General features: G+C 44.3%; 1 protein-coding gene across 3 annotated transcripts in view; it reads left to right on the top strand.

Moving 5' to 3' along the window:
• The window catches only part of PRKCQ (protein kinase C theta), a 64,496-nt gene extending 57,540 nt beyond the window's left edge, over positions 1-6,956 (top strand). For all 3 annotated transcript variants that reach the window (XM_030016010.2, XM_030016009.2, XM_030016011.2), the window contains 3 exons: positions 516-704; positions 3,492-3,620; positions 4,969-6,956. In XM_030016010.2, coding sequence (XP_029871870.1) covers positions 516-704; positions 3,492-3,620; positions 4,969-5,124 — 474 coding nt within the window. In that variant the 3' untranslated portion in view covers positions 5,125-6,956. The remainder of the gene's footprint in view (positions 1-515; positions 705-3,491; positions 3,621-4,968) is intronic.
• Positions 6,957-12,397: the final 5,441 nt, after the last annotated feature.

Below are 12,397 nucleotides of genomic sequence, written 5' to 3'. Positions count from 1 at the left end.
ATAGATTCCCACCATTTCTACTGACTAATAGTCCTAAAGTACCCTTACACTGCCACACTTGTAATTTTAAAATACGAGCTTGTGTGAGTTAAATCAGTCCCAAAATGCTAATGCCTAACCATTTGTCTTCTTGGACTTCACAAGCCTGATCTGAACCCTTGGGATAACTTGGAGAGCAGGCAGAAGATGACTTGCCTCACTTTTTATGTTAGAGATCTCTCTGGCAGCCGAGGATTTGTTCGAGTAACTGAAGAGTTACATGCAACCTGTTATCTGTAGTGTGAAAGACTGTTTTGGCACCCAGGTGAGGCTGTGACTTGGAGCCCCTCGAACCCCAGCCTCTGCACCCCTGCAGATGCTCTGGCTCGTGCTGCAGGCAGGGGGAAGCACCTCTGCTATCCCACCCAGTGCCAAGCGGCTGTTGAAAGGTCAGGGTCTGGCCAACCTTTCTGAAGTTGAAATACTCACGTCAGACATTTTGCATCTGTCTTTTTGTCACTCCTTTCTTTGGGCAGATATTGCTGGGGCAGAAGTACAACACCTCCGTTGACTGGTGGTCCTTTGGTGTCCTCCTGTATGAGATGCTTATTGGCCAGTCTCCTTTCCATGGCCAAGATGAAGAGGAGCTTTTCCAGTCTATCCGTATGGATAACCCATTCTACCCTCGCTGGCTTGACAAGGATGCCAAGGACATTTTGGTGAAGGTAAGAAATACCACACATCGAAGTAAAGTCTTTTTGCCAGAACTGTCATCTTTGATTTGTTCACCTTCAGCTGTTGTTCAGAGAAACAAACTTAGTGTGACAGGACCAGAGAGAGTCACTTTCTTGTCTGTGGACCTCAAAGCACACCTGACTTAAGTCATAAGGCCATGTTTGTGTCTTCTTTCTCCTGAGTTGTGATGATGGCTCCTCACATCCAGTAAGTAGTATCACAGGGTATCAGATACCAGGAGAGATTAGTTTCTTTGCAGAGCAATCCCTAAGGTGCAAGGCATGTTAACTCCTGAAAAAGATACTCTGCCAGGCTTCAAACTAAGGGTTACAGTGACATCCTTGATAATTGTGGCTTTGAAGCAGTTCTTGTGCCTCAGAGATATGAGGACATCTAGGGTATATTGCTTTGGTGTTCAGCTTGATTTTTGGTAGCGAATATTTTGCGTCTTTGCACTGAGCTAAAGAGCAGGAAAACAAAGCCTGTGTCCTGAAGTGGCGGAGCTACTCAAGCTAGTAGCACCAAGTCATCTGGATTTTTGGCCCTTTGAATCTCCTACATAGGAATGCATATTGTCCTTTCTGAGTGGAGCACACTTCTGTTTCCCTCTAATGGGCATCCTCCTCGTCTTTTAGGTTCCTGTCTATTAACACACTGATTTTTTCATTGCCTCCTTCTCAGCCCCATGCCATTTATCATCGTAGCCTTTCTGGCTTGGGATGCAAATTATTCTAGAGTTGCAAGATAAAAATGCAATCAAATCGCAGCTAGTCTAACAAGCTACCACCCCTCAGTTGGGCTTTGAACTGTTGGACATGATCTAAGCTAAGGCATTTTAACTCGAGATGGAGCATGGTGAGTGAGCATGTACAGAGGCTTATAATGGCTCAGCTGATGTGAGGTAACTTCTTCATCACAAGATTTTGGTCATATTTGACCTACAGTCCCTACCTTGACTTTTGCATTTACTAAGCAACAGGACAACATACAGTGTTCCACTACAAAAAGAAGGAGAACAGGAGATTATTTTACCATCTGTGCTGTGCACAGCAGGGCTCAGATATTTAGGTATCACTATAAAATGATAATAATGAAAACAATCAAAAGAAGTTGTTCAGGAAGACATACCATAGCAGACCGAGATTTTGAACATCTATTTCTGGGACATACACTGCCATCTTTCTGCACAAATAACCTGTACTTCTGTCAGGATTAGAGGTAGTAATCTTCTTTATACCAATCAATAAACTTCCTTGCTTAGCAAAAAAAACATTTTCTCCATTATGAGCTATTGTCATTGCCACTGACTCTGGATAATTACTTATTCCACCCTGCTTACTGCCTGTATTATCAGCACAGAATTTAACGTACAGAGTCTGCACTGCTGAGTAATCAGTTGTCTGTAGGACACTTCAGTTTTGGTGAGGCTTTGCCCACAGTGTTCACCAAAACCCAATGCCTAGGTTTTTTTCAAACAGGCCCTCAATGGTCCATACATCTGATTATTTTGCTGCCACTTTTGGCATTAGATATTTCTATTAGTTATTTGCTGAGTGGTATCTATTGTATGCTCACTGTTGGCCAAATAGCGTAGCAAGAAACTTCTACCATATATAACCCAAATCCATTTTGAGGTGACCCTCAACAATAAAGTGCTTTTGAAATTTTGCCCTTACCTCTGGAGTAGGACATACTGGCTGTATTCAGGTCACCTTCTATCAAGTGTTGCCACTATTCCTCTCTGTTGACTTTAGAGGGATCTAGGATCTGGTTCTTTATGGGCCAGCTGGCCTGGAGGCCCCAGACATTTTGCTGCAGATAGGAAGATGAGTTTTAAACTATTCACACCCAGCAATACTTCAACAGTACCTCCTGCTCACAAACCTTGAGAGGAGCTCTGAGGCATTTAGCGCTCCTGAAACTCTCCCCCAGGAACACTTCAGCTGCTTCCAGAGCCAAATGGCTCCTGCATCACCATAAAAACATCTATAACAGAACGGGTTGTGTTTACACTAAACTGAAGAGTGGGCTTAGACCTGCATGTAGGTGATGGTGAAAAAATATGCCCCCACTTCTGACTTTTCCCTGTCTTCAGCAGAATTAGTCATCCACAGGACTTGCAGCCTGCAGTGTGCAGCAAACACAAGCTATCTGAATGGGGAGTCGTCTTTTGACGAAGTAGATGGTTGTCAGCATCTGAGCCAGTGAGTGGAGAGAAGCGAGCACTTCCAGAGTGTCTTTTATCTCATCTTTAAGTGTGTAAAGGTGGTCAGATTATTTGCACCTAAGGTGACTGTTTTTCTCTATTAATTATAAAGTGTCAAATACTGACACTCCAAGTGTCCAAAGGTATAGGAGATGAATGCAACCCCATATAGTCTAGGCTGGTATTTTCACAAATTATGCTTATATTTCAACCATAAAAATTTTCTGATAAGAAGAAATTGTCCAGACAAAAGCTCACAAGTGCAATCCAGATATTTCACCTGTGTAGTTGCATATTTTCATGTTCAGACACATATGTTGTTGTCACTGTAGCAAATTGTGTTCTCTCTCCTGCAAAGGAAAAATGTGGCCAAGGTCTCTCAGTTTTGGCATGTCAGGCTAAGAACCCAAACTGGTTCCCCAATCAGAAATTTAGTAAGGTAGAACATTCTTCACACTCTCACCAACCATGCTTGAGTTTGAAGTCTGAACCCCTACCTGGTAGGACTGTCCTAATGAACACACTGTTATTGATAAAAGACTAAGGTATTTCTCTTTCTTCAACATTCTAGCTTTTTGTGAGAGAGCCTGAGAGAAGACTGGGAGCAAGAGGGAACATCCGCCAGCATGCCTTTTTCCGGGAAATAAACTGGGAAGCTTTAGAAGAAAGAAGGATGGAACCTCCTTTCAAACCAAGAGTGGTAAGGATGCATCTTCTTGCAGTTCTACCACCTCATGTCTTTCTCTCCTGAATCATTCATTCCCCAAATATTTAAACCCTCCAGCACATGCTAGCAATAAACCAAAGCCAGGACCGGCAGTAATGTTATAAACCCATCTATTTAGGGGCACAGTCCAAACTCTTCAGACATGGGTCTTTAATGTCAGAGACCTCAAATCCTGTTTAGATTCACAGAGTCAGCCTTTTAAAGGTGGGTAAATGTCTGCTTCACACTGGAATTAACAGTTTTAGGCACCAAGTGAAGGCTTTCAAAATGCCTTCAAATTTTCAGGGTTATATCTTCTGGAGTTGCTGTGCACATGCAGTCTCTCTGACTAAAAGTAGATGGAGGACCTTGGTCTTGGGCCATCAGAATGGAAAGTGTTGACTCTTACTTAAATGTCCAAACGCAGATTAAATTGTTCACAGGCTGTCTGGTATGTTGTGCACATCAGATACAAGCAGCTGAAACCATCTACAGTTTGGATCTACCACAGCCTCACTCATTGTACAGTCGTTAGAAAGATAATTGTGAACTACGTAAGTCTATTGGCTAGGCTGCCTGACCTGATCATCATGACTCCTACTTTCTGATGGCTATAAGCCCAGGTCTGGCATGCCCACACCTGAGAAACCATAAATTATTCATCACTTTCTCAGTTACCATAGCAGAGGTCTGGATGCCACTTAAAACACCTTCCCTTAACCACATCAATGCAAGCCATTCTGTAAGGATTACCTTTCACTGCACTGCAGAAGGTAAAGAAGGAAAAGCAGTTCAGGTAACCAAGTGGTCGGCTAAGTCAGGATAGTCCTGACTATTACTAGCAGTCCTATTAAACTATTAAAGTCCTATTAATAACAGTAATATAATTTAATTTGACAAGTGCATCATACTTTCATTTTACAGTCCTTCACAAGTGTTATTTAATTGATGGGTCCAGTCCGCTGTGTTACAAAACTGTAACATCCCTGCCTGGCAGAATTAATGGATCACAGGCTCAGTGCCTCCTATATAATATTTATTCCCTTTACTACTTCAATTGGATGGTAATAAGCAAGTGATTAGCACTGGCTGCTGGATATTAAGAGCTCAGACAGAAGTTCACTGCAGCTTGACATGTTACTATACATCGTTTGGGCTGGAGTAACTAATCATGGTGCAAAAGGGCAAGAGTAAATGCATTGCGGGTTCCCTGGCTGAACTGAGCTTGCTCTCAACTGGTTGAGCTGAGCCCATAGGAAGCAGCCTGATAGGACCAGTACCATTGTAATGAATATCTGAATATTAGTGGTTTGACATCAATTTTTTTTTCCTTTTCTTGAAGAAATCTCCGAGTGACTGTAGCAACTTTGACAAGGAATTTCTAAATGAAAAACCTAGACTGTCCTGTGCTGACAGAGCACTGATTAACAGCATGGACCAAAATATGTTCAGCAACTTTTCTTTCGTGAACCCTAAAATGGAGAAAATATTTTCCTGAGATCTGCCTTTCTGAAGGGATTCTCTGTAATGGTTTGAGTAACACTTTGTCAACTGAATACTATGGATGGTTATTTTTATCAAGAACCCACCTGAAAAACACCTCAGTGAAAGTTTGTACCATGCCTGGAGGCTTCCAGCTTATTCCAGTCTGTAGCAGATGCCAGCCACTCTTCACTAATGATGAAGTTTCTTCGTGGTATCTTCTGGTCTCTCTTCTCTCTTTTCCCAACGTTCTTGAAGTTGAGAGCATCTGAAAATGAGGAAGTGACAAAACATGTTCCCCACTACTTGTACACACAGTCAATGGGTTTCTCTGTAAGAAAAAACAAGTATATTTGAATTTCTGGTGATAACAGTGCCCATTTCTTCAATTCTCACCTCGGCCCACCTCCTTCTGAAGGACAAGTGGTTTGCTTAAGGCCTGAGGGCATCTGGGAAGACTTCAGGCTGGGTGCTTTGGTAACCTCCACTTGTACATGTGCAGAATTGTGCATGTGTACACAGAAGTTTTGAAGAAGCAGTTTTACTTCCTAGACACTTTAAGAGTAATGTTCACAGGTGTTAGGACTCAATTTTGCTCCAGGAGGACGAAGAGACGTTGCAGGTGCCCATTCCAGCATTCTTAAATCTCAACTAGAGGCCCTGGAGCTAAGGACTCAACAGCGAAGGAGGATCATTGGCAAGGCAAGTGTCAAGATCAATACAGAAAACCAGTGGTTTACACTTAGTACTTGGTCAGGAAGGATGGGAAGTTGCAGTCCAGCAGAAAGCCTCAAGAACCCCTGTTCTAAAGCTTTAACTGTCCTCACACACGCCAGGCTCAGAGCAAAATCTGGACTTGGCTTTCTTGAGTTTTATCCTAAAACCTCATGAGAAAGGTGGAAGAGGTTTCCTCAAACCATTGTTTGGTCGTAAAACTGGCCTTCTGGCTTTGACATATTTTACTTGAAAGGTAGTAATCAGTCCTTGCAAAGGCTGATATACTTTCTATTGCTCTAAATGATGTCCCAACCCTTTGGCCCACATGGTGGACATACATCAACAAGCTGCACCCAACGGTCACAGGGCAGGACAGCACATAGGGAGAGGGTGGTCCTCTGCTTCACCTTGTGACATTTTGCTGTGTGTTCTATCCCTTTGCAGTCTGTGGAAATGGAGATGGGTTTAAAAAAGTCTTTTCTGTGATCCTTTCATCATGGGATCCTTTTAAATAAAGTTGCACTGTTTTCTGAGGTTGGAGAGATGTAGAACCTCCCAGTTACTGCTTGTCACTGAGATACCAGTTAAATACTCGGTCAAAATTAAGTCAAAGCCCAAAGAGAGGATTCTGTAATAGCTTAGACTTAGGCAGTCACCCAAGTTGGTGTTAGGCTCTACTTGAAGTGTATACATTTGGAGCTTCGTTGCATCAACCCCTCCAGTCCATGGAGAAGAGAAGCTCTAGAAGGTGAGTCATCCCAAAACCAGATTCCCTTCAGAGGTGCCTTTCTGGCTCTGCTGGACCAGGCTGTCAGCTTGGACCTCCCAACAGGATGAATGCAGCCTTGCAGGCAGCGCTGGGATATCGCTGGCAGTGACTGCAGGCACCGAATCCTGCAGGACCAAGAGCAGAAGTGCCTAACGTCGACAAGAAAAGCAGAGCGCCCTGAAAAAGGTTTCAGTCCAGTGATTCTTATGAAATCCTTGTTTGTGCTGTATGAAATGCAGGGGGCATCTGTGCTCACAGTTTGTGCAGCTGGTCATCATGTTTAACTAGAACGGTTAACAGGAATTTTTTAAATGCCAGTGCTGTTTGTACAGTTTAATAAAATGTTGTGTACAATTGGAAAATGGGCACTGAAGTGATTAAATAGGGACAAAGGACAAAGGTGCTTAGAAAAGCCATTAAAAAGGCTCTGTGCTTTCTGGGAGATGTTCCCCAGCGCAGTTTCAACCCATAAATACACAAGCTCAGCAAGCATTTGAACAACTGTAACTACTCCACAGATCAGTATCTAAAACAAGGATTTGGCACTGTGCAACGGTATCCAAGAAGAGAGTAAAATGTTCCTCTGAATTACCGGAAGGTGACATGGCTGTAAATGGGGTCTGCTATCTCAAAGGGGTTGCAGAGCCAGATGTGCAGAGGTCGTTACTATTAGAGGGCAATCACCATTTCCCTTTGACACCTGCATGAGGCTGGATCAGCCAAGACCTGGGAGGACCTGACTCTGTTCACATACTGTGGATGGAGTCTGGGTGGCCTGATCCAGACCAGAGACTGCATTTCTTAGCATTTGAAGATTGGCAGTATCCCGCTCTAGATGGCTGTTAGGGATGTTTTCTTTGGAACAGCACAGTGGTTTGTGCTTGACACCAATGCAGGGACACCCCAAGAGTGTAGACTAAGGAGGAAGGGTGCTGAATCACCTTTTGTGGTTAAGTAACTGAAAAGCAACAGGGTTTAACACCTCTCTGACCAGAGACAGGGCTCTCTGCACTACAGCTGTGGTCCCAGATAGCTAAAGCAGCCAAACGTGAGAGTGGCTCGTAAAGAAACACATTTGAGTAACTGCTAGAGCAGATACAGTGTTAGGCTTACTGTAGGGCTTTTGATGCAAACCACAAGATGAAGTGCCTGCTTCTCACTGCAAGGTGTCTTCAGCTTAAAAACCAAATAAACCCATTGAGGATGGGGGAAGGGAGGTGGGTACGAGCCTCCACGAACGTGCGTGCTGTGTGTCTCACCGGTGCCACAGCCTGAAAACCCTCCCAACTGTGTCTGTGGTGTGCGAAGAGTGACGTGGTAAGCAGCAAGCGTTTTCCTGTGGTGGCAACGATTGAGAGATAGGAGCCGGTGAGGGCTGAAAGCCAAACACCCGCACGGAAACGAGCAGGAGCCAACATACTCACAGAGATGCTCCTTTGTCTTGGCTAAACCTGGCACCTCCATACCCATCTTGTCTTTTCTTCTTTCTTTTTTGTTTTTTTTTTTCCCCTCCTCCATAAAATGTTCATTTTCTGGCATAGTAAATGGGGCTTGCCTGGTTTGGTTATTCATTCGCTGAAGGCCCAATCCTGTTCTGGAGCCCCATGGGATCACAGCACTGCTGTAGGAGCATGGCACCTGCAAACGTCAGGGTCTGACCTCCAACACCACCTGCCTCAGCTCAAGTTTTGGGAGTCCTCACCACCCAACTGTTCCTTCCCCAGTCTTGCAGCTCCACTCGACAGATGCACAAATTCCTACTTGTTGGCATTCACCAAACCAAACCTCAGGCCGATAAACAGGTCAGGATGAGTGGAAGTCACCAGTGAGTGGCAGCCCTGATTTCAGCCCTCCTACAAACACCTCCAAGTTGCTTTCCAGAGGAGGTTGGCTGGTCTCACAGCTCCTCAGCATGCAGCCCAGGGGTATGGTTGCTTCTCCCGCAGGGAAGACCAAGCTCCATCCTGCACCCCACCACGCTTTTTGTTGCCAGTGCAGAAAGGAAAGTCAACTTTGCCCAGTTATTACCAGGCATATCTTGCAGTGGAGAGGTATCACCAAAAGTCCCCGTCTGCCAGTACAGCTCCAAATAGTGGGTACTGCAAGTAGGTATGCTCCTCCCTTTACTATTGTATTTGTACCTTAGACACTTCAAACACAAGCGAGAGATCACAGCTGGGACCTAAACTGCTCTCTCACTCCAAGAGATGCCAGCTCACCTAGCGTATCACCTACAGAAGCCAGTGGAGGTCTCAGCACAGACCACAGGAAGTTTTTCTACCTTCCTTGCTTACAAAGAAATTTTATCTTTGCTGTATCACAGCAGCCAAGACAACGCAGGCAGAGCTGGTGCAGTACAGGAATTAATGTATTTCTGGCTCTTCTGTAACTGGCACTGGTTGCAAGTCAGTGGTCCTGTACAGCTCAGTGGCTGTACCTGACATGATGGGGTCCATTCTACTGTTTGGTAACAGGCGCAGTGGAGTCCTTTATCCCCTATATTACCTTAATGTTTATATACACAGGGATATGAAGTAATTGAAAAATAAAAGGAAAGTGAAACAAAGAAAAAACATCATTGAGTTGTGGAAGATGAAACAAGCACAGAAAAGAAAAGAAGGGATACAGGTTGGTATAATCTTATGCAACATTTCATTCAATGGTTTCAATTACAACTCTGCTGTTTTTATTCAAAGCCATCAGTACCATCCTAGAGTTGCTTTTGTAGCTGAAAGCACAGGATTTTCGGACATTTCAGGGGATGGGACAGCCTGAGGCTAGAACAGATGAATGGCTCTATCTAATCTGGCCTCCCGGGCAACACAGAGCAGCCACCCCTACCCTGGCATCTCCCCCAGAAATCCAAGTATTTCTGTCCTGAATCTGGATTCAGATCCCAATTCAAATAATTGAATTCAGCTGTCTATGGCATAGGAATGCAGTTTAACTGCTCACCTTTCGTCATCTAGCATCACTGAGACACGCTGGGGTATCCCGGAGGACCTCCACTGAACATGGGTCTTTCCTACAACCTGTGGCATATCCCACAGCCTTATTGCCCCAGAGCACCTCCAATAGCAGTGGACACCTCTGCGTAAGCAGCTGGATCAAGCCCAGTGATTGAGTTCACCCTACAACAGGCACCTGCACTCAACCAGCCGAGTCGCTCCTTGTGGTGGGGACAACATGTCACAGCTCGACACATACGATTGTTTTGGTTTTTTTTTTGCTTTTGCCACTGGGTTGCAAAAATACCATCTCTTTGACTTCTGTCCTGAAAAGCACCAGAAACAAATAGCCTTTGCCATGGTTCTCAGCAGCCTCCCAGCCAGAGGAAATCTGCAGCTCCTGGCAGTGAAGAGCATGAGCCCCTGGTAGGCAGACTGGATCTACATGCATGCAGTAGCTGCTTGTGGGACATTTATTGGCACTTAGCTACTGAAACAGCCTGAACTAGAGGCTGGCAATGTCAACATGTTTTGACCCTGTCAGGGAAAAGCCTTGTAAGAAGAAACATCAAAAATTAGTCATCAACGTGTTTTCTGTAGTTGCTAAAGAAACTTCATGAAGGAAATTCTCGATCCTCCTGGTATATCCTCATTAAGGGGGGCCAGAGAACACTGCATTTCCATTCCCATTGACAAACATCTCCCCTTCTCCCATACTAAAGCAGTGACAACCAGAGAGGCACAAAGCTCGGTATTTATGGTCTTTTGAGAACTGTCTTTACTTTCTATCTCCACAAGGACATTCACTTTCATTTTGAATTGGAGGATCTGGTGAGTCAAAAATTAAAAGCAAAGCTCTACCAGAAATCTTTGTCCACCTCCCTGAAAATGGTGCAGAAGCTCATTGCAAACCCTTAACGCCTGTTGAGATTTCCTCAAAAGGTCAACAAAGCCTAGCTGATCTCTTGGTCGGGTTAAGTTGGAGCAAAATTGAACCAACAATATTCAACACGACTTTGCAGAGACATGTCTTAGGGGAAAGACAATCCTGTGGTTAAGGTGCTACTGAGTCTTTGTAGACCTAGATTTCCAAGTTCTGCTATACATATCTCCTGTGGCCTAGCGCAAGCTATATTGCTAGGCTTTGATTCCTCTGAATGGACATAGTTCATGCTGTGTTGCTCTAAGTTGTTCAGAAAAGAGGCTCATGGAATGGAATTCAAGCTCAACTAACCAGAGTTGCATAAAAGTATGTAATCTTTAAAATTCATAAAAATTTAACTAGCTGCATCCAAAGTAATAATCTATATTTCCTCTATTATCAGTGGAAGGAGTCTGAGTATGATTCATCGTATTCTAAGATAACCAGAGTTGTCCACTGAACTTTCTTTCCCTCCACTTTCTAGAAAAGTAGGCAAGTGCTGCCCTGTGTGTATTTGTGCATCACCTTCTGCATCACTTTGGGCTTCAATGGGGCCTTTCTCTCAGGTAGATATAGTACTGCCATTGTATAAATCAGGAGAATATAAAAATGCCTCAGCTGGCTGTGAATGAGGTTTGGTTCTCCCAAGACTGGTGCTGAATGACTATGCTGTGAGTGTCATGCTACTCAGGTCTCTGTTGTGGCACCCTGGTTTGGTAACTGGAGCGAGGAACAGTCCAGGGGTTGATCCATCTCCCTGTCCACCTAGCTAGTCTAGACTTCATCAGTTTGTCTATAAGACTGTTATGGACTGTCTTGAAAGCTTTGCTAAACAGCATCAACTGCTCTCCCCTCTTTCACCAAGATAATAATTTCATTGTAGAAGGCTTTTATGCAGGTTGGTTAGACATGATTAGCCCTTCATAAATCCATGCTGACTACCCCTAATCACCTTCTTGTCCATAACAAGTTTGGAAATTGCTTCCCAGAGGATTTTCTCCATCAGCTTCTCAGGGATGGAGGTGAGGCTTACCAGGCTGTAAACCCCTTAGCCTCCTTCTTGCTCTCCTTGAAGGTAGCAGTGACATTTGCTTTCTTCTATTATACACTCCAGTCGAAGACCAGGTTCATGATATAGGTCTTAATCACTTCAAAACAAAAAGCTCCTGCATGTCTATGTGGCTGGATATAGCCCGGTTGTAGTCTGCCTGCAGCTTAGCTTAGAAAGCCCCAGCTACTAAGCCACAGACATTTCCCACAGTCCGTTGCCATAAAGAAGCTGAAGCCCTTTTAGGAGTATTTGGTAAGGTCCTGGGACAGCCACTGGTGGGTCGGGATCTAGCAAAACTCTGCCCAGATGTGCCTTGCCTGAACAGAGCCTGGGTCCATGCTGACATGGTGGGTGTGCTTGGGCTCTCCAGCTTCAGTGCAGCTCAACCTGCAACGGCACCCAAGGGTGACCCAAGGGTGGGTCGTGTGTGATGCACTGGTCTTTAAAGCCACGCAGAACCCCAGTGTAACCGATATGTTACACCCCGGACTTAGCCTGAGATTCCTCATCAAAGCAATGATGTTGCCTCCAAAGCTGAAGTGGGTTGAAAGCTTGGCTAAATAACTTGAGTATCATAGGAGATGCTCACTTAAGATGAACCTACAGGAATGCTTATGGGCACAGGCTCTTTCTTGTTCTACATTTTCACATGTTAAATTAAAAAAGCCCTAATCTCTCTTCCAAGAGGCAACAGGATTCTGTCTGTCTGAGATCCAGCTATCACTCAACCCATGCTGCTCCACTGCCTAAACAAAAAACTGCCAGTATACAGCAGCTGGAGAGGTGAATCATTATTTTAATAATCACCTAGAGGAAAACATGCTGTTTGAGCAGAGAGAAAATAAGAATTAAGCATCACATTTAATTTATGATGTGGCCCTT

The sequence above is a fragment of the Aquila chrysaetos genome, chromosome 5 (genome assembly GCF_900496995.4).
Source record: "Aquila chrysaetos chrysaetos chromosome 5, bAquChr1.4, whole genome shotgun sequence".
NCBI classification, from domain to species: domain Eukaryota; kingdom Metazoa; phylum Chordata; class Aves; order Accipitriformes; family Accipitridae; genus Aquila; species Aquila chrysaetos.
The sequence above is the reverse complement of the archived record's forward strand: the minus strand, read 5'-3'. Positions and strand labels throughout refer to the sequence as shown.